This window comes from Erigeron canadensis, chromosome 1 (genome assembly GCF_010389155.1).
Source record: "Erigeron canadensis isolate Cc75 chromosome 1, C_canadensis_v1, whole genome shotgun sequence".
NCBI classification, from domain to species: domain Eukaryota; kingdom Viridiplantae; phylum Streptophyta; class Magnoliopsida; order Asterales; family Asteraceae; genus Erigeron; species Erigeron canadensis.
Genome location: NC_057761.1, coordinates 55,473,386 through 55,496,012, shown reverse-complemented (window position 1 = coordinate 55,496,012; position 22,627 = coordinate 55,473,386). Strand labels below are relative to the sequence as shown.

Here is a 22,627-nt window from a genome sequence, read left to right as displayed (position 1 = left end):
TCGCGGCGCTAGGAACTCGGGTCGCGCCGCTAGCTCCTTCAGGCCAAAGTTCTGACTTCGAAACCCCCAAACTCGCGTCGCTATTATCCCTCCTCGCGCCGCTACTGGGCTGAAAACCCTGGCTCGCGCCGCGAGAGGACCTAATCGCGCCGCTAGTTCCTTCAGTGAAAAGTTCTGTCTTGAAAATCCACAACTCGCGCCGCTAGGGACCATCCTCGCGCCGCGAGGTCTTGCAGGGAGTTGCCGTTTCAGCTTTGTTCTTCTTCGGTTAGTGCATATGGACCACTTCTGAGTTATTTTCTACCATTTAGGGCAATATACCTGCTGTAGGCCTGAAACCACTAGCAAATACCATAACGTACCACAAAACAAGTATAAATGGCTATAAAATCAGTACAAAACGTCCAATTCGGTGTAGGGAAACATGTACAATTTGAGGCTTATCAGAAACCTTAGTTATTTTCAATTGAATTAACACATATCTAGAACTTCCCATCATCAAATCTATGTAATCAAAAATTGAAAGATTTTGACTATAAAACGAACGATTTTAGGGCTTCGATTTGTGTAGAGGATGTAGTTCGATTTTGGAGCTCCTCTTCGATAGATATTGGGGTTTTGGGGTTCGTTCGTTCTAGATCTGATTGAAAAGAAGGATAGGTTTTTTTGAGGTTTTTTTTAGCTTTATATATGGGGAACAAAGATGACACGCAAATGTAAGTATACTCCGCGTTACCCTACCTTTTTTTATGACACTAAAAAATGCGTGTCATAAACCCTTCGGATTTCACAAGTTATGCCAGATTATTTTATGACTTTTCACTTTGCCTGTCATCTATTAGCGTGAGTCATAAAAAGGGGGTCAAGGATAGGCCTATTTCTAGTAGTGGGAGTATCTTACTTATATCTTGTTAATATTATTTAAATGTGTGTTGTTAGGTTATTTCTATTAGATATTGTTAGTTATTATATCATTATTATTATTATTATTTTTGAAAAGTATGAGTCATTTGTATATATTCACCCTACTCCGCAATTACGAAGTAGTAAGTTACAAGCACATCAAGTTACATTGAACTTGTTCCAATTATCCCAACTAATCTCTCCTTTTTTTAATCTACATTTATACCACAAAAAACCTATCGCCTTAACCTCCATAAAAACCTTATCAACACTAATCGAAGCTTGCTTGAAGATCTTCTCATTCCTAGCTTTCCAAAGACACCATCCCGTGACGAAAACAATACCTTTAAACACCTTAGTCGCTTTCTTTCCCAAACCCAAATTTTCAACAACCACAATTAATTCTTTAATTGAAGTAAAAATGAGGTTCCCCACCTTGCACCATCCTCGAATTAAACCCCATACTCCTGAAGCAAAGTTGCATTCACAAATTAGATGGTCTACTGTTTCATGCCAAGTTTCGCACATACCGTATAGAGAGCTTCCAAAGTTACAGTTACGCGATGTAAGAGCTGCATAAGTTGGTAAACGATCAAGAGCCGCACGCCACATAAAGATGTTACATTTTTTGGGTATCCCCTTTGCCCATTTAAAAACAAAACGACCCGAAAAGTCACTACCACTTCTAATGAACTTCTTCGCGCTTTTAACAGTGAAGTTAGAGCCATTATCTCCAAGCCAAACCCATCGATCCTCTGCATCTGTTAGTCTAAAGTCGTCTAACAAGTCTCGAAATCTTTCCCATTCACTTGCCATGGTTGTAGAGAGAGGAATAGGGTACCACTCTTTACAGCCCACAAACCGTCTTGAGTCACCCAGAACCTGTCTCGCACAAAACATTTTTTCTCCTTTTCCATACTGAAAAGCTCGGGAAACATTTTTTCTCCTTCCCGTTGGGCTGTATCGTCGACTTTTTGGAGGAAGCTGTTAACTTCGGAGGTACCATCGTACCAGGGGAGCTCGTGGGCATCTAACAATCCTACCGGCGGCACATGTTGGCGTAGCTTCTTTGCGAACTGCACACATGACCCTTTGTACTTAAGTCCTGATTTCGTCGGGGTGGCTTCGCCCTTCTTGGTTTCAACCGAGGGGTCTACCTGGGGATGTTGTGATGCCGCAAACACATATGGGTAGTACCATGATCCCTGTATTTGCACCGGGCAACCTCCAGCTAAGGGTAGCATTCCCGCGAGCTGGGGTTGCGCTGTCCCGTTCGGGTAGAGGCATTCCCCATGATAGTATAACGGGTACATCGGTTGATACGGTTGCGTCGCACTAATGATCATAGTGCCCGCAGGGGTCCCTTGGTGTGGCGGGTAGGCTGGGTAGGTCGGGTAGGTAGGGTAAATTACTCCCGTTCCTTTTACTACTTCAAAGCTGCTTCCGTGTCTGTCTTGAAACTTGGTCTTTTCACCCGAAACCTTTTTAAGTGACCCCCCCGCCTGTTTCCTCCGTTTTTGTCGAGTCACCCGCTTGAGTCGTGTCTCGGGTCCTGTTTTCTTTTGAGGGTTCTTGCGCCCAAGGCAGAGGATTGTCCTCTTCTGGACAATCAGGAGTTTGTGCAGTACCTTCTTCTGCTCTTGAGGCCATGTTCCTTTTGCCAGTGTCCGTTTCTCCTCGGGGACAGGTGTCGGTCGCTTCCTCTGTCACCACTTCTAAGCGTATCAAGTGGTCTGGTGTCTGATTGGTAGAGAGCGTGAGATCGTCGTCCTCCTGGATGCTTGGAGGGCCTGCGATCTTAGCGATGAAACCCTGATCACCGTCACACGGTGATCATGAGCGATCCTCGACCCGAGTCTTGTCGATAGGGAATCTGGGTTCGACATAATGCTTTTATCTTGATCGTGGCTACGTTCGGTTTTGAGGACAAAAAGGTCCCACGGATGGCGTCAACTTGTTTGATCAAATAATCGTACTATGACTCAACCGGAGGTGTGAGATGGGTTGTGAGTGTTTATCGGCGATTCCCTTACGGTCAGAGGGTCGGAGGACTGCTTTACGCCGGATAGTTTATTGGTCTAAGTCGACTCGTATTTGACTTAGGGTTTAGGGATTTTGTTTAGGGTTTGTTCGGGGATCGAATAAACTCGTGAGAGGGTTTTTAGCTTATGTTCGTATGAACGTGAGTGAATGTGCCGTGAGGCTCCTCCTCTATTTATATAGAGGGTAGATAACTTGGAGAGGAGGGTAAGAGAATTAGGGTAAATCTCTTCCTCCTTTGTGAATATCTTCTTTCCTTCTTGAGGAGATTTGTGGTAATCTTGTTACCTAATTATGTCCGAGCATATCGGAGCTTAGTGAATTAGTCGTGGAAGAGATCTTTATCCGATCTTTATTATGTATCTCATCGGAGCTTGGTATTTGTTACCTTTAGAGCTCCGGGGTAGTTTTGTTGAACGGAGGTCAGGTTCCGTTGCGACTTTACATGTACGAAGGTGGCTTCGTATCCTGCTTCTGCTTTGGGTACGGAGCTAGAGCTCCGTATGGGTATATCATCACTAGGTTGGTGACAGATATACATATGCGTGTCCATATTCTTATTGGAAGATCAAAATGACGTGCTGCAGGTTTTGGGGACCACAAGTACGATGAAGGCACGATCTAATATTACTTTGATCGTCCAACAGAAGAAGAATACGTGGCTTAATTGGATACCAAGAGAATAATGGTTTTCGCCTATAAAAGCCACATTCCTTGTATGCATATGTGTGGCATTTCTTTAGAATCATTCTTTGTATAAGTTTCCTCTGCTCTTACACACAGCTTAGCCTGTAGAGAGAGTCAGCTTTGGCTACTTCTCTTGAGCAAGAACTTCTTGATTGTTGTTTGTCATTTCAAGGGTTGTTTAGATATTTGTAGGTTATCTTGTTTCCGCAACAACCCTGTAATTCTTTGTATAGATTATTTCTTAATAAAGAATCACATTTGAAAACGCAATTTGTTTGCAAGAATGTTTATTTACTGCTTTACTGTTTTATTAATTCTTATTACTTAATGTTTATTTTTGTAGTCTGAGTCGTTAAAACTTATTTTAAAAGTTAGTTAAGAATTAAGGAAAAGTTGTATTCACCCCCCTCTACAACTATTAGTGTTCATAATACTTTGGTATTTTGATACACTTCTGGAACATAATACAAGGTTATAGAGAATTTTTGCTATAACCCATGTATTTTCAAAGCGAGTCGAATATTTCTTAAACAATTGAGTCGATCATAAAGTATTCTTGTTTTAATTATGCATAGCCTGATCAACTATGCCTAATTAAAAATTTAATATGGAATGATCGAAATGGTTGTCTAAGGAATATTCAAAATGAGTCTTTTGAAAATGAAGCTTTAAAACGATTCTTGGTGCAAAAGATACATAACCAAATCCAATGTTTGCATTACATATTAGAATCCTTAGTTAATACCCCCACTTGGCTAGTATTGTCTTGCCCATTTAGATATAATACATGAGAGCTATGCACAAGTTGAATTCTAGTCATCTCGTCGCTTATAAACGGTTACGTGAGTCGTGAGTGTCGAATTGGGTATTGGTAGTCTTGTTAGTTATTGTTGGATATGTCGGTGGCAGAATGGTCATGTCGTTGTTCGGTCGTCAAGCTTGTGAGTCGTTGGTTGGTTGTTGTCGAGTGGTTTTACAGATTTTGTGGAAGTGAGATCAAAATCATACATTGATATACAATTTAGTTTTAAATTTATAAACAAGAATCACCAATCAAGCAGTCCAAATCGATCAACGGAGACTTGTGATAGATATTTTTATCAGTTTTTTTTGCCAATTAAAATTGTTTAAACTTTATAAATATGAAATTTTTTGCCTAAAGTGTTTTTTTCATTTATTCATAGGCTCGAACCGCAGTTATTCAATAGATCGAACCGGACCGATGGTATAAAACTGGCCAGCCCGGTCTAGTTTTTAAAACCAAAGTACTGATACTAATTTAATGAGCCTAAAACATAAAGCCCAACAGATCAACCCATTTCATCTGATCCAAATCACTAGCTTACTCACTCTCTCTTTGGCCTCTCTACACCTGCGGTAAATCTCAACGAATCCATCGACCAAACCTCCGTTTGATAGTCCCGACTAAATTGAAAGTAATAAAAACAAGAGATCTGCCGGAATCCGGTAATCCGAGTTGACTCGCTCGAGTTATAATGGCGGATCCGGCTTACTTTGCCCTAAGAAAAATGCTACTCGATGAGATCACGCCGGTAGTCATGGTTCTCCCTACGCCATTAGTCGAACAGCGATGTCAGAAAAACGGACTTTCTTTTGTTCAAATGCTCACTCCTTTTTGCTATTTCAACAATATTGACGGTACGTATATATCCACATATTCATACACTTTGTTGTCGTATTTCTATTTTTTTCATACAAAATTTATATATACAAATATGCTAGCGTTGATAAAGATCAATTATGCTGTGCAGTTATGTTTAAGCTTATAGTTAGGTTAATATTAGCGTAAATAAATATTATTATTATTATTGTTATCATAATCATAATATATATATTTGTAACAATCATTTCTCCTTTATTGTTGAAATTAGGTATTTGTGTAATTTGATACTATATTATCATTATGTTGTTTTTGCAGTACCTGTTCGTACGGCGAGTGATCAACCGTACAGGCTACAGAAGTTCAAGTTACGGATGTTTTACGCATCAGATATTCGGCAACCAAATGTTGAGGTATATGTTTGATTGTATACATTCGGTGCTTTTGCGACTGATTTTTATCATTATATTATAGGAGTAAGTTGTTTTCGATAAGTTAGTCATGAAGGAGTGTAAGTCGTGTGAGTAAGGAACTTGTAAAATTGTAACATGGACTAATCATGGGAGATATTAGGTTTATGAAATATGAGTAATACTGATCGTAAGTAAAAGACAGGTTAAAGGAATCAGATATTTAAGCATTTATTTGAGATGGATTTGTTTGAAACATGTTTAACGTGTTGGTGTATTACAAGTTTTTTGGTGTCGAGAGTTAGATGTATATGTGTAACATGGTAAGGCTTTGACTAACGAGATCACGTGGATAGCTCAGTGTTGTCTTTAAATAATGTTTTTTACAATAGTTTTGCACCAAAACTAATAGATACTTTCCTAAATGATAAAAATCATAATCAATAGTACCAATGACTGTCCATCTACTTTCAATGTCGGCCTTTATGTACAAATTATGGTTTTACAAAGACAATTAGGAGTGTCTTACACTCATCAAAGCTATTAGGAAAGTGTGTGTAGCTTACATATATACCGAAGGTAATTTTGCTGATAAAAACTAGCACTTACCAAGTTCACGGTAGTTATATTTTTTTTTTGTGAAAGTTATCTTTAAAAGCCCTCAGAATTTTAAACTCCATGTATATCGTGACGACCTTTCTGTACAAGAGGAAACTTATCGGGTTCATAGAACTTCAACGTGATAAATTAATTTTACGTGAGTGTGGGACTACTCTTAGTATATTGTGACGACCTTTTGGTACAAGAGGAAACTTATCGGGCTCATAGAACTTCAACGTGATAAATTAATTTTACGTGAGTGCGGCACTACTCTCACAATTCAGAACCTGTTTTGCTACTAGCTAGCAACAAGTGTTATTGTGGGCATATCAATGATATTTTAAATTGCATTTTTATTAGCTTTGAATGGGATTATACTGTGATTCATAGTTGTCAAACTTGTACTTCTTGGACATTGGTTTTGTTATTTTTTTCAAGAAATTGTTATCTGCCTACATAGATCAGTTTTGCATGTTGTAATTTATGATACTTTATTATGCTTTTTACTGCTTATGTTATGCTAATTAAACAGGATAAGTTGTTCTTTGTCTCGAACCTTATGTGGTTTTCTGAGAAATGTTTTTTTCACTCAAGTAGGTGACAAAGGAGCGGTTAAAACAGGTTATTACTGATGCAGGAAACACCGAGGATCCTGACTTGTACTTAGATCCGTCACCTATTGAAACTATGTCAATCTGTAAGTTTGATTCTGTTCTATTTATGGCGTGTGGAATTGTACTTGACAGCTCATATTTCCTAAAGGCAGTATTTGTTTTAAGATGTATACTGTAAGGAGCTCTATGCATTTTTTTCAATGTTCACAAAAGTGGAATTCTTGTTAAAATGAGTAATAGGCACTACATGCATGAAAGTAAAATTTGCTTACATGCAATAGAAGTCTGTTGGTGCTGAATTTCAAGGATCGAAATTATGTTTGCTGATTGAGGAACTTATTCCAAGAGGTTATTTTTAATTATTTATCTACGTTGGTTCTGCAGCTTCAGAACCCGAATTTGTACCGACATGGTTTCAATATTTCAATAAAGAGCTTGTACACAGTGTTTCCTTCTCCGATCATGAAACCTTTGATCATCCTGTTGCATGTACGTTTCAAGGGTGCATTTTACCTATCATTCAAATGCACTTTCGCTTTTGCACATACTCAACACATGAATTTACATGGTTTGAAGTATTATGAATGCGCAGGCCTTTTGGTTGTCTCATCAAATGATGAGGATCCTATCAACAAGTTTGTGGATCTTTTCAACCCGAACAAGTTACCCTCACTTCTTAATGATGGTGCAATGGATCCAAAGATTCCGAAATACTTTATTTTGGTTCATGATAACCAAGATGGTTCCTCAGAGAGGTATCTTCACGTTCAAATTCAATGTTATTAATGATGTTGAAAGAAAGTCTATATTTGTGGATTATGACGTTATGCAAATAAGCCAGTCCAGCAGGCAATGTTTGAATATATATTCAGAAATTTAATACGAGAAAGATGTTGCGGAACATGGAATTACCAACTACAAAAAATAGAAATGCTATTCATTGGCATTGCTTGTATATAGGATTTCACTGTAGCTTATATGACACAATAAATGTAGGTACTTTTTAGTGGTATAGTTATATCAGTATGGTGTTTAGCATGATAATTACTTTTGCCTTTGCCTCTCTTAAGTATGCAGTCATCAGGTTGGTATTATGATTCAGAGCCACTGGGTTTAATCTTTCAGCACTGCAGATAAACATAACATGAATAATTTTGGATACAAATATCTAACAAGGATGTGAATGGCTTCACTCTTTTAGTTAGCATTCTTGTTATCATGAGAAGTGGCCTCTATTGTTAGTATGGATAGAAGTCTAATTGGCCTGTTAGGATTAGAGTGATGGCCAGAGTATGAAGTTTGTTACACTCTCCCTGTCTTAGTTCTTGATTTAATTGAATTAGAATTCTAGCTTTGAGTTCTCAATCAAATCTATATCTAATGTGTTTCTATCTTTGAGAGTGTCAGAAAAGACAGCAGAGGTTACTATTCTCATTTTAAGTTGCTTCTTCATCAACCCAGTTACAAATCATAGGTTGATGTTCTTATTTACTGCATATAATTCAGGGCAACCAAGATTTTGGCAGAAATGAGAAATACGTTTGGGTCAAACGATTGTCGTTTACTTTGTATTAACTCCTCCCAAGATGGAATAGCTGATCATGAACCAAATCCATGGGAACATTATGTACGTGCATTTTTGCTGCTGTAATTTATTTTCGTCTTCTCTTAGATTAGGAGTTTTGGTTTTTGTATAAGTATCTGACTGTGAGTGGTTTGTATTCTTTGACAGAGTTCTAATATTTCACCTGGTCAGCATCTTGGATGTTTGCTTAACAACGAGGATGTGGATGAGGTTCTTTCTAGAAAATTCTTTTCTGATTGAGAGGCAGTTATGTTTATGGGTTTATATCTATACCATATGACATCTCAGCTTCATTTGAATTGCAACAGTTGAAGGAATTTGTTCGTGATTTATCATCCAAAGATATTATTCCCAACATGGAGCAAAGAATCCGTGTTCTAAATCAGCAGGTTCTTTTACGCTACTAAATTGTTTAGAGGTAGAAAATGGGTTGGTTGGGTCCGGTAATGGGTCACTAAAAGAATAATTAAAGAATTCGAAAATTGTTTCAGAGATGGAACCAACTGCCCCTTGCTGTGTTATTTATTTGCTTATCTATACTATATTATAAAAGAAATAGCCCATTTTATTTATAGAAGTGTTGAAAATATGTAATATTTTCACTTAGCACCCCTTAAAATATTTCAACATACACTACCCCATAACATTAATGATTAATGTACACTACCAATCCTTTATTCTTTAATATATTTTCATTAACCATTTACATCAATTATCCACACCACTCGACGCCGTCTCCACCACCAACATTCGGCACCCCACTACAACGGCATTGTCATGACCACCGCCGCATTGCGTGGGTAACGTGCTAGTTAAAGTAATAGTTAATGTAACCCAGTTACCCACCTAGATTTTAACCCAATTTAAGTATTTGACAGTTGGTTTCTTACTTTAGATTAAATTCTGTCCCTTTCAACCTGTTGGCCAATTTCATAGCTTAAAATTGCCCAACATTTACATACACAGGTCGTTTGAGTTGATTTTAAAGTTTTTGAGTGGTCATAAGCTCATAGCCATGTCTAGTGAAGATCAGTTTCTATTTTGAATACCAAATCTGGGTTTTCTTACTTATGGGTGCTGTTGTTTTAGGTCTCTGCAACAAGAAAAGGTTTTAGAAACCAAATAAAGAATTTATGGTGGAGAAAAGGGAAAGAGGATACACAAGAGACTCAAAGTGTTGGCATGTATGTTCTACCTGTAACTAAGCTAGTTTATTTCCTTCCTAGTGTTCTAATATAGTTCTACTGATGATATTTGAAGGTACACTTTCAACTCAATTGAATCTCAGATAAGGGTATTGGGTGATTATGCTTTCATGTTACGAGATTATGAACTCGCTCTATCAAACTATCGCCTGCTATCCACTGATTACAAGCTTGACAAAGCATGGAAACGATATGCTGGCGTACAGGTATCTATAGCCCTTAAATATGTGCTCATTAATATATCAATAAAATTATATTGCTTGTTAGCCTACTTTTCACATCAGTACCAAGGGATGCAGTGCCTAGCTAAAACTTTATTAATTTAAAAGTGTCCAAAAAGTGTATAGTTTACATGATGGGTATAATGGATGTCTTTACATTGAAGCTAAGTTATAAGTGAATTACAAAATGCTATGCATTCACATTAGAAATGCTATATTCAATGATAATGGAGTACCAAGTGGATCTAAAGCCGTGGTTTTTAGTTAGTGCTACGGTGGGGATAAAAATATGTCAAATAGGATCCTCCTTTTTTGGGGGATCATATATAAGGTATAGTTATAGTTTTATTGTATTTTTAGTGGGAACTATGATGACATAGATCAACTGGATGGTTTATACTAAAAATAAATAGTTTACGATATAATCAGATAGTTGTGTGGACTTATGATATGCTTGGTTAAAATTGATTGTTAGTATGTCTTTTAAGCATATTCATCAGTTGAAGGGTGTGTTTCACTGTTTCTGAGTAGTTTTTGGGAAGACAGTAATGGAACGGGTGGGAAAGTTCTTTCCTTCCCTGTTCAACTCAAATTTAAGATATATAGGATAATTGGACATTTTCTTCTTCTTCTTCTTTTTTTTTAAGTATATTTTCTTTTCAAAAGACATCCAAGTGCTTAATGCTCTACTTTATTTTTGCAACACATGTGTTAGTTTGTAAGTCTGGTGTAAATTTATTTGATGCATATTCTGTTAACGGCACAAGCCTTGATTCTTCCTTTTTTTCCTGATCGCAGGAAATGATGGGATTGACGTACTTCATGCTAAACCAATCAAAAAAAGATGCAGAATATTGCATGGAAAATGCCTTCAGTACTTACTTAGTATGACTAAATTGTTTTTTTTGGCTATATTACCACTAATATGATACCACATCACCATGAGTCTATTGCTTTATGCGTATCAATGCTATAAGTGAATTTAACTAAAGCTTTGAAAAGAAGAATAATATTAATGCTTAAATTGTTCTCCATCAGCATATAGATGTTTCTTTTTCCATAAAACTAATGTTTTATATGATAAGCCAAAAAAAGAAAAATCCAAAGGGAAAGGTACTGACATAAGCAAACACTTGCTGAAACATTTCTTGTTGTCTATACTTATTTACTCAATAAGTAAATGTTGTCTGAAACATTTACTTATTTATTCAGCGTATTGGGACACCAGGCAAGGGAAACGCCACAAGGTGTGGGCTTTGGTGGGTTGAAATGTTAAAGACAAGTGGGCAGTATAAAGATGCTGCTGGTGTTTACTTCCGTATCTCTGGTGAGGTAATGATCAATTCTCTTTTGTAAAAACATATCGTTTATGTATGGTGCTTAACTTTAGATATTGTATTTTTTGTGCAGGAACCTCTTCATTCAGCCGTGATGCTTGAGCAAGCATCTTATTGCTACCTTTTATCCAAACCACCCATGTTACGGAAGTATGGATTTCATCTCATTCTCTCTGGTGATCTGTACAAGAAATGTGATCAGGTAATGTCAGTGTGAAATAGCTTTTTCTTTAAGAAAGAAATACAGCACTGAATATAAAAATGCAAGCTACAGATATTAGATCTAACATAGTAAAAAAAGAGGTTAAGAGAGATCTATTTAAGTTAACATGTGCAGTTCTTGATTGTGTCTCTGAGCCCTGCTCGTCAAGTCATTGACATCAGTTACTTTCTCATAAATAATGTTTTTATCACTCCTTTAAACTTTGACATGGACTGCAAAAGGCTTGAAGTTGCTTTTTTTGAATCTTACCTAAAAAGCACAAATACATAAAATACACATACTATCCCTTTTTGAGATTTAAATGTGAACGTCTTCTATTTGGAATTTTACAGTGAATTCTTTTACATTTCCTTTCATGTCAATTTGAAGTTATAGAGTAGTTTGTTTGACATCAAAAGGAGACAATAATGGAATCAATGAGCAGTCTATGCTTGCTTGTTTTATTTGCTTCTAATAAGTTCTACCTTCCTATATCAGATAAAACACGCGATTCGTGCATACAGAAATGCTCTTTCTGTATTTAAAGGAACAACATGGAGTCATATTCATGATCATGTCCATTTCCAAATTGGAAAGTAAGTTTAAAGGGGTCTGTCAAGATTTGTTGAGCTTAGCTTCTTGGAGGTCGGATAAATTAAGCCAAACTTTTTAATACCTTCTTCCCGACAGGTGGTATGCTTTTCTTGGAAGGTTTGACGTGGCCATGAAACATATGCTGGAAATCGTGGCTTGCAGCCATCAATCGAAGCCAATGCAAGAATTATTTATGAAGGATTTTTTCCAAATTCTGCAGGTTATTATTGTTCGTTTTGGCTTTTATATTTGCATACTGTGTTCCATTTTTGGCTTTCTCCCAATATATCTATTATAAGTGTAATTAACTTCACTTTTCACACAAAAGAAAGAAAGTTTAATTAACTATAGTTTTTAACATAATATTACCCTAGCAAGTTTATTTAAAGGTTAAATTATGTTTGTTCTGTTATGGTTAATGTAGAAAACAGGCAAAACATATAAGATACCACGACTTCAGTTGCCAGTTGTCGATATCTCTTCACTCAATATTGTTTCTGAAGATCATCGAACTTATGGATCACTTGCTGCTGTAAGTTGAACCATCTGCTGTCATTCTATGCTATTATTTCAATGTGATGCTATTTTTTTGTTACTTGTCTACATTGCCGATGGCCCTTCTCAAACAATTTGACTGAATGACTTTTATCCTTTATACTTGGCACTAGGTTTTGAGAACAACCATTGTAGTTGAAAAAAAATATATATATATATAACAACTGTTAACTCAAAAAAAGGAATTTTTTTGCATATATTTGTAACTTATAAAGCCAAGTTAAATAAGTTTAGCTCAATATATTGACAGGGCAAGTAATAAACATATTGATGAATATTTACAACCATTGTATTTTTGCACTTGGTTATACATAGAAACTTTAATATTATTGAAGTTTGAAGTACGATAAAAGTTTTTATGATGTTATCATAATTAAGAACCAATGAAACGAAAGTTAAGTTGAGAAATATATTGGTAGAGAACAAAGCATATTCATTCACGATAGTGGTGATTTGAAATGATGTTATAATAGCCTAATAGGAATTCATCAAAATCCGTAGTTTCCGTATTTCATGATTTGTCCATCAAATCAATCACTTTGTGTTATACAGCGTAAATCCATCACTTTGTGTATTATAGTCCATTCTTGGTAGCTATGGAGGGTTTCATACTTCATAGATTGGCTCCATGGTGAGCTAGTGATGATCTATATATTTTTATATTTTTGGGGTTATGTTATATTTTGGGATGGCATTAGGAATAGTCTTGGGTGTTGATTTTTACTGTTTAGAGTAATTTTCAAGCTTCACCTTGTGTTTGTATCCAAAGTTTTGGAATTCGCCTGATAGTTTTAGTTCATGTAAAAGAATTGCTTTGGACCGAGGCTGTTAAAATTGATACTTTTAGATGAAATCTATAATTGGGGTATAACCATAGGGACGAATTGTAATTTACCATGTTGATTTTGGTTTTGTCTGATGGCTTTGAGTTGAATTGTTTATCTTTTGCTGTTCTTTATGCCAGGTCAGTGTTAAAGAAAGTGTTTGGCAGACTTTGGAAGAGGAAATGGTTCCATCTTTATCTAATGTCAAGACTACATGGTTGGATGTACAGTCAAAGCTTCTACCAAATAAACTTAAACAATCAAACGTCTGTGTGGCAGGAGGTATGAAGGTGATGGTACTTGATTATTGTAATAATTAAACTGAAATTATACTCTCTTGTGACATATAACATAAAGTTATATTTATGCGGTGTATTAAAATAAGCAACTGGTAATAATCTCTGCTTTCTATATGTCAAATGCTCACGTTATTTAACAATATAATAACAACAAAGGGTGTTGTTTCTTATCTGTTAATAGATGTGTGTTATAACATTTATGCTTCTTTTACTTGCAGAAGCTCTGAAGGTGGAAATTGCATTCAAAAACCCTCTCCAACTCTCTATTCCCATTTCTAATGTTATGCTAATGTGTGAGCATTCAGAAAATCGGACACTACCGGGTAGGTTATGAATGGTTTACTTGATTACTTTACTGAACTTTTTAACAATATTTGAACTATTTTTTGTGTCTTTTTGTCGATTCATCCCAAACACACACACACACACACACACACATTCGTTACTGTTTCTGATATTCCTTCCACCCATTTACTTCTGAATGGGCCTATTTGGGATTTGTTTTTTCTTTTTAAATTTTAAATTTTTATTATTTCACATTGTTTAAATAAAATTCCCTGATATTCCTTGTACGATTGTTAATATATATTTCGAGGTACCCTTCCTCTTGATCTAAAAAAAGGCCAAATCTGTTGAATGCTGCCCAGAATCCGTTTTGAATGCACACAACCTTATAAATGAATTTACTTAAAGGTTCAGACTATTATTTTAAAAATATTAGTTTAGTATTTCTATTAATACGGTAATTACTCAATATTTCTATTAAGAAGTTTTACTGGTCGATCCAATCTGACCTGTAAGTGGTTCATCTCAATTTGAAGCTATTTTTATTTGTTACCCAAACTCAACTTGCCCTTGCCACCTATAGGCTATAATAAGCACTCGTTAATTATTGATGGTTATTTCACTGGTCAGATGCAAACAACTCGTCTTCTGTAGATCAGGGTGTTGAAGATGTGAAAACAGCAACTGTAAGGTATAAGCATTCCTCCGAAAACTCTCTGCCGCATACTTCAAGGTATAAATATATTTATTTGGAATGGCAAAGGCATAATCACTAAGAAGAAAGTTTTCTTTCTAATTGCAGAGAGCTCAGCTCAGACACATCGCTTTTTACAACATCTGAGGTTGACATAGTGTTGGCTGGCGGTGAGACGACTCTGGTGAGTTGACGGTTACAGAAGGTTTATATACTATCAATGCCATTACAATTATAAAAATTTCACTCCTTTATGCTGGTTTTTCCTATTTGGTTTTTCCTATATGTTTCTTATATATATTAATTTCAGGCTCAGTTAAGTGTTATTCCTAGAAAAGAAGGCCGGCTAACAATAACTGGTGTGAGTTGGAAACTGTCTGATTCAATGATTGGCGTTTACTTTTTTGAGCCAGAGTTGATAAAGAAAAAAATGTCTAAACAAAAAAGAAAAGCTATGCAAAACACCAGTAAACTCGAGTTTTTAGTTATCAAGGTTCAGTCTCTTGTTTTCATTTTTTTCATAAATACTTGCATTGAAATTTCTTCGTATCAACTTACCTTGATTGCATTGTATTCTCACTATTCTGTTCTCTCTCAGAGCCTACCCAGACTTGAGGGTGTTATTAACAACCTACCGGCAACTGTTTATGCTGGAAATTTACAACGTCTATCACTGGAACTGAGGAACTCATCAGAGATTCCCGTGAAGGTATGCGTAATTAATGGATTTGCATATCATGTGAATCACATATTTGTGTTCTCCAGGTATTTAACTTAAGTTTTTGCTTTTGATGGCAGAATTTAAAGATGAAGATCAGTCATCCCAGATTTCTAAACATAGGAAATCCGGAAGTATTGGATGTAAAGTTTCCTGCCTGCCTGGAGAAGGACAAATCATCTGTACATAAAGATGCAGATCTTGATACCACTAAACAATCAGAAAGTGTATTCCATTTTCCCGAGGTCAGTGAAGGTCAATTGTCTCATGGTTATCAGCAATTGTTAATTTTCTATCATCATATTTCTCTCTTTGGTAATTGCTTACTTATTTTCCCCCGTTTTCAGGATACAGCAATTCATAAGGGAACCCCCTTCTTTTTGCCTCTTTGGTTCCGGGCAGCTACTCCTGGAAACGTGTCTTTGTATCTTACAGTATATTATGAGATTGAAGACAAATCGATTGCTATGCGATATCGCACTTTACGTACACATCATATGTTGGAGGTATCTAAAATATTGAATTTAGTTTTTGTACATGGGCAGACACATATAGCACCCCTCATAACAAAATTTAAGATGTGGCCTTAGGGCGGTACAGGTAGCCTGGGTATTATGCTTGGAGCTTGCTTGGGTTTACCTGAAACACTTGTTCCAAAATTTCCAAATCTTTGTACAATTCGTGTGTGCAAGATGTTTACAAGTATTCTTTTCTTCCAATAGCAGCCTATTTTTTTTAGGGATAAGTATCTTGTAATGTAACAAACTTTGAACGAATGTCTATAGTAGGAAATAACTAAAGTTGTGTGTATTGTATGTAAACAACTCGAAAATAATGTTTATTGTATGTAAGAAAATGTATTCAACCAATTAAAATCAGACAAGTGACACCTTTATATGGTTGCCACGTATGTTTTCTTACATACAATAAACATTTTTTAAAGTTGTCTACATAAAATACACAAAATTTAGTTATTTCCTACTATAGACATTCGTCCAAAGTTTGTTACATTCCAGGATACTTATCCCTTTTTTTTAATACGAATGATTTAAGAGGTTTCATGCATTAAGGTTACATTGTGAGTGACTTTTGAGTTTTGACCTATCTCCTTTTAGGGCAACATTTTTAATTATTTTAGTTTTACTGGTGTGAACTGTAAAAAAAGTCATGTAATTCTATTTTTAAGAAAGTGGGTCAAAATAGTCACTGCAAATTTCTGGAGGGTAAATGACAAAGAGGAGTCACTTGTTTTAATACTTGCAGCAAATGATCTATTAATTGTCATTCTGATATTAAAACATCAGTTATATATTAAATCTCTTCTGACAGGTGCTACCATCATTGGATGTATCATTTCACATAAGCCCTTGTCCTACAAGGTTGCAAGAGTATATCGTGCGTATGGATGTAATAAACAGGACTAGTTTGAGGAGCTTGAAGCTTCATCAATTATCGTCTGTCGGGAATGAATGGCAGATTTCTTTAATTGAATCCATTGAAGACATTTTCCCTTCAGGAAACTTGGTTGCTGGTCAGGCTCTTTCATGTTTTCTCAAGCTCAAGGTATACATATATATATAGATTACACTTCATGACCAAATTATGTTTATACATGTCTACATGTCATATCTCTTAATACTTGTATTACTGGCTACAGAATGTGAAGACAACAGAAACTAATAGAGAGGCAAGCAGGGGGGATGGGACTGGTGTTTGGTTGAGTCATAGCAGCTGTGAATCAATCTATGATACACAATGTGCGCCTCTTGTGAATTTCCACCATTATGAACAACTGCATCAGAAAACTTCACGTCAGGTTGGATTATATTTTATTCTTTATTTATTATGGTGCCAAGTTTGATATCTTATAATGGAGTGTGTGATTTATGTTGTGGTGATTATCCTGAATTTTATTCTTGCTGTAAACATCTAATAACTTTTTTCGATTGTTTCAGGAACATCATAGCACAGTCGACTTTATGTTGATTTCCCAGATGGATGAAAGTGAAAATGATTCTTCTGACTTCCCTACCACCCCACAAATCTTTTCTCACCACGCCTGTCATTGCAGGCAAGCCATGTTCTACACATGCCAAAATTTAGATGTGGCAAAAAGTGAGGGTTGGGCAGGTTGGGTAAGTAGGTAACTGGACTAAATGGGTTCGGGTTACTCTGCACAATTTATTTCGTCAGGTCAAAATGGTCCAGGTCGACTTCAAAAATACTTTTGTCTAAACCGTTAGTTTTACTATTGCTGCAATTTTTATTGTTAGTTTCTTTATCCTTTAACTTGTCAACATTGCCATTTTGTTTGTCACAAAATAATCGTCACACAAAGACATTTATCATCCATTCCTTCATCTACCAGGAATATTTTTAATTTTACAACTTTTGAATTCAAATTGAGTAAAGACTTCATTAATTACGCAATAACTTATTTTTTATTTTCTATGGTTGTGTACAACAAAAATTGTTTGAGTAATAATTAGTGTTGCGATAGTGATTTGAAATTCAAATTTTTTATTTTATCAAAAATAATCCGAGTAATTTAAAATTTCTAGTAAGGATGTTTAAGTGTTGTAGTTTTTCTTCTTTAGATCTGATTTTGCTGGTTTGACCGGTTGGAGAAATACGGCCTGTTAAATAAATGGGTGGTGATCTGTATACACCACCAGAATTTTGCCATTATCACCACCCATAAATAATAAATAGTTGTCATTTCATCTTCATTGGAATTTATCGTGATTTACTGATTTGCTCTGCAGTGTTTCAACCAAGAGACCAATATGGTGGCTACTTGATGGCCCACGGATCATCCACCATAGTTTTACTGATACCTTCTGTGAGACAAAACTCAAAATGACAATTCACAACTCTTCAAGTTTTATTGCTTCTGTTCGTATTAGCACACTTGATTCCCCTCCTGGTAGTTCACCATCAGCAAACAAAGTCGGTTGGCACGATATGTCCAGTCCATCTATGGACATCGGAGTTCCTGCACCTGACATAACCGGAACCAATACAGGAAAACCCGTCTCACTAGAGTCCGTTCCTCCTTTTATTTGGTCGGGGTCAAGCACCACCAGGGTGAAACTTGATCCCAATTCCACCTCTGAAATATCTCTACTGGTCACTACATTTGCTCCTGGTACTTACGATCTTTCCAACTACACATTAAATTGGAATCTTCTTGACTGTAATGATGCCCGTGAAAAAGAAGGGACGTGTCATGGACATCCGTTTTATCTGACCGTATTGCGGGAGGAATGAATGTTTTGTGGCTTTGATATTTTTGGGTTTTGATTTGTTTTTGAGGGTGGGGCGTGGTGTAGTATTTCAGTTGTAAAATTTGTTGTTATAAATGTGTTTATAGAACAAGATAGAAAAGTTGGTTGGATACGAGGGCATTATATAAAATTTTTGTTATATTTATTTATAGCCAACAGGTTAATAAGAACAATTGAATGGTTGAAATTTGATTAATCTAATTTAGCTGAAGCCTTCAATACACCCTAATCAATTCTCAATGTGTTAATGTTCATTTGGTAGTTTTGTGTATGACGTGCAAATTAGTGTGGTATATTGGTTTACTGTTCATATTGATACAATAGAAATACGTTTTTTTCTTTTTTAATTTATGTTGCAAAGAGTGTTTTTCATTTCTTTCGAATTTTTTTAAAGAATTTCCTAATTTTATCACTTTTTTTGTTTTTCATTGTTTCTTTGAAAAATCTTTGGGTGATTTTACGATAAACAAGTCTTATTTTTTGCACACATATAATCACATATATGATGTATGATATTATGATATATCAACAAATTAGTCACATATTTACAAGTGTACAGTACCCTGTGTATTGTCAACCTCTTGATCATGTTCTAGCCATAGCAATAGCAAAAACAAAAGTACCCCTATTACTATTACTATTATTTTTATTATTTATTATTTATTAGAGTAGCAGCTAAGGCGAGGTAGTCGGGTAACAAAAAAATAAAAATAAAAAAATAACGAATGGAGGTATGGTCATCAAGGCCACCACTGAGGCATCATCTGTTTGATTTACATGCTTCTTCTTCTTCTTCTGTTCATCATCATTATCATCATCGTCTTGTTAATTGTAAATCATATCATCTTCCTGTTACATTTATCTTCTGCTGTTCTTCCTCATCCACCACGTCCGCCGCTGTGCCAAAACAATCCGGTAGACCCACAAGACCATCCGCCGTTTCCACTACCACTTCAACTTCCGATAGCGACACCATTCGGGTTGTCCGTCTCAAAAAGGTTTGCCCCCACCCCCACCTTAATTTCAGACTTTATCCTCATCCAAGAATATCTATGTAAAAATAAAATAATAATTGCTCTTTTTTTTTTTTTTCTTTTTTTTTCTTTTTTTTTTTGTAATTTTCAGTTTCTGCTAGTAGTATATACCATTTCATTGACTGACATTTACTCTAGAATCTCAAGTATGCTGACTAGAATAGAGCATTAGTTAAACATTTCTTATTAAGTCACTCTGGTCTGACGGTTTCAGACATTGGTCCGAGTTTTCTCAAGATTCATCATCGGGCCTAGGTGTAGATTTAATGGCAACTACTTTGGGCCCGTTTGGTTCTCATAGTTTATGTGAATTTTAATAGAGCTAATTACAAATGTAACCCATAACCTATAGGTAATGTAATTTCTATGTGTAGGGAGATAAGATGTTTCATACTTATAACTATCGCTCAACCCTTTAAAAAACTATGCCGTTATGCCTGGCCACTGAAATTTCTTTAGCAGATGTCTTATACTCTTATGTCATATTTATCTTATGTTATGGCCTGCGAAATTAAGAAGTGAAATGCTTGACAACCAATATCAAAGGGGAAATAAATCTGCTCTTCTTTTGTTCTTCAGTTTCGTTTTGGACAGTTTTCACATATGCTTATGTCTAAATTGCACAATGATCATATAATTGTATTTTATTAACTGTTTGTTCGATTCGTATTTTACATTAAAGAAAAACCTAGCTAAGACCGCCAAATTGGTTCTCTATGAGTTGGCTGACCCGGTTTGTTTTGATTTGATTTTTCCAAATACGAAGTTACTGGTTTGGCCAGAATCTTATCTTGTAAACCTGCCCAACCTGATGCTAAACACCCATAGTTTTAACAAATAGAGGACCCTAATGTCACGTCCACATGTATGTCTGCAATGTCTATATGTGTATATGCATTCTGTCTGTCATAATTATACGCCAATCTTTACTTAATGTTAAGTGTGCATATCTAGTTTATATGTCTTGCAATGTAAACAGTGGATTCTTTCATAGGTGGAAGAATTGAGGACAAAGGGATTTGCTTCCAATACTCCGCCCAAATCCAACCTCCCACCTTCCTCCAAAACTACCCTAATATCTCCCAAACCCTCTCCCTCACCACCTATTTCCGCCACAAACATCAACACCCAACTTCAAGAAAAACTCCTTTACCTTGATTCATTCGGAATCGACCTAATCCCCCTTCTCGCCACTCACCCACCCCTCATCTCCACCTCCTTATCCCATATCAAATCGACTATCTCGTTCCTTACCACCACCATTCCCCTCACCCCGCCTGCCCTCGACCGCCTTATATCCATTTGCCCGGAAGTCCTTACACTCCCACTCCCTTCCATCATCTCCACCATCACATTCCTCCTCAGGGAAGCCCACGTCCGCAGCCACAACCTTCGCTATGTCATCCACCGTCGCCCTAGACTACTCACCTCTGATGTAAAAACACGCCTTCGCCCCACCCTCTACTTTCTCCAAGGTACAATTGGTATTGCAGATGTTAACAAGCACACCCACCTTCTATCTTGCTCTGTTGAAGACAAACTCCTTCCTCGAATCGAATACTTCCACGAAAACATAGGAATTTCCCATGATGACACAATCTTGATTTTCAGGCGCTTCCCCTCATTGTTTTGTTATAGTATAAAGGAGAATCTTGAGCCAAAATTTAATTATTTTGCGAGGGAAATGGGGCGGGACTTGAAGGAATTGGTGGAGTTCCCACAATATTTTTCGTTTAGCTTAGAGAATCGGATAAAACCAAGGCACCTGCGATGTATGGAAAAGGGGGTGTGTTTACCGCTGCCAGCAATGTTGAGGTCTAGTGAGAAGCGGTTTTTGGAACGACTGGAGGTGCCTTTTGATTCTTCCATGCCAGTGAGGAAATCTCCCTTTTGGTCTTACAAGCATAGTGATGATTAATGATAGTGCTTGTTATACCTTGTTGTTCTGTTTTTGTGTATATAGTATCAAGATTTCTAGAACAAGAATATTTGATTTTTCTACAAGATGTTTTGGTGAGTCTAGTAACCGGAATGGAATTTTAAGATTTTATGGTCAACATTCTTTTGGTGAGTTTATGCTCAGATTCAGAATTAGTTACAAAGACATTATTATTATGTTATGTATTTAAATTTGTATCTACCATCTACGTGATAATAATTTAAATATACAGGTATGGACTTAATTTAATATGTGATGGTTTTGCTTGAAAAACTATATTTTGACACTTTCTCATCTACTTCCACGAACAACGGTCATGCACACCAACCTTCTCCTCTGTTCATTCATAACTCATAAGATGTCCAACTTTCTAAGAAGGTTTTTTTTTATTTTATTTTTTATTTTTTGAAAAAACAATAATATAGCCGCGATTTCTTATAGCTTCTTTCTCAACCACTGGTACAACAAGATTATAGATTGTGATGATCCTTTGAAAACTAAAATGTTTGTGAAAACTAAAAAATTGGCCAAAATATATTGTGATATGAATTTAACACAATGTGTTTTTTAATTAGTTTTTAGAAAACACATTGTGTTAAGTTCATATCACAGTGTGATTTAACAATTTTCTGATTTTCATGTGCTATCAAAAACACATTGTGATTTAAAACTTAACACAATGTGTTTTTAGATTACACAATAAAAACACATTGTTTTTATAAAACACAATTAAAACACATTGTGTATCACAATGTGTTTTGGTCAGTTTTTAAATAAATATTTCACAAAAATGTTACGAGTACAAGATAAACTGGATTTTTTATTTTTTATTTTGTGTCATTTACTCTTAAGAAAAAAAAGTATATCAACTTATCTTATAATGATAAATCGAATATAAAATTTGAATAATGAGTAATAGTACGTTAAGTAGTTGCTTATAAATGAAGTAATTTGCTTCAACCCACTTTCCATT

General features: G+C 35.8%; 2 protein-coding genes across 2 annotated transcripts; both read left to right on the top strand.

The window, feature by feature from the left end:
- The first annotated feature begins 4,987 nt into the window (after window positions 1-4,987).
- LOC122609149 (trafficking protein particle complex subunit 8) lies at window positions 4,988-18,892 on the top strand. Its single transcript, XM_043782209.1, has 28 exons — window positions 4,988-5,289; window positions 5,570-5,664; window positions 6,859-6,958; window positions 7,260-7,364; window positions 7,468-7,630; window positions 8,382-8,502; window positions 8,608-8,670; window positions 8,769-8,849; window positions 9,550-9,644; window positions 9,721-9,871; window positions 10,685-10,771; window positions 11,099-11,218; window positions 11,297-11,425; window positions 11,924-12,021; window positions 12,116-12,239; window positions 12,444-12,551; window positions 13,539-13,680; window positions 13,916-14,020; window positions 14,613-14,673; window positions 14,785-14,860; window positions 14,987-15,169; window positions 15,275-15,385; window positions 15,475-15,639; window positions 15,742-15,900; window positions 16,724-16,957; window positions 17,052-17,210; window positions 17,350-17,465; window positions 18,160-18,892. The coding sequence occupies exons 1-28, from the start codon at window positions 5,127-5,129 to the stop codon at window positions 18,662-18,664; spliced, it is 3,819 nt and encodes a 1,272-aa protein (XP_043638144.1). The 5' UTR covers window positions 4,988-5,126; the 3' UTR covers window positions 18,665-18,892.
- A 469-nt stretch (window positions 18,893-19,361) lies between these two features.
- Window positions 19,362-21,772, top strand: LOC122578629 (transcription termination factor MTEF1, chloroplastic). The gene is made up of 2 exons (XM_043750630.1): window positions 19,362-19,679; window positions 20,710-21,772. The coding sequence occupies exons 1-2, from the start codon at window positions 19,407-19,409 to the stop codon at window positions 21,631-21,633; spliced, it is 1,197 nt and encodes a 398-aa protein (XP_043606565.1). The 5' UTR covers window positions 19,362-19,406; the 3' UTR covers window positions 21,634-21,772.
- Window positions 21,773-22,627: the final 855 nt, after the last annotated feature.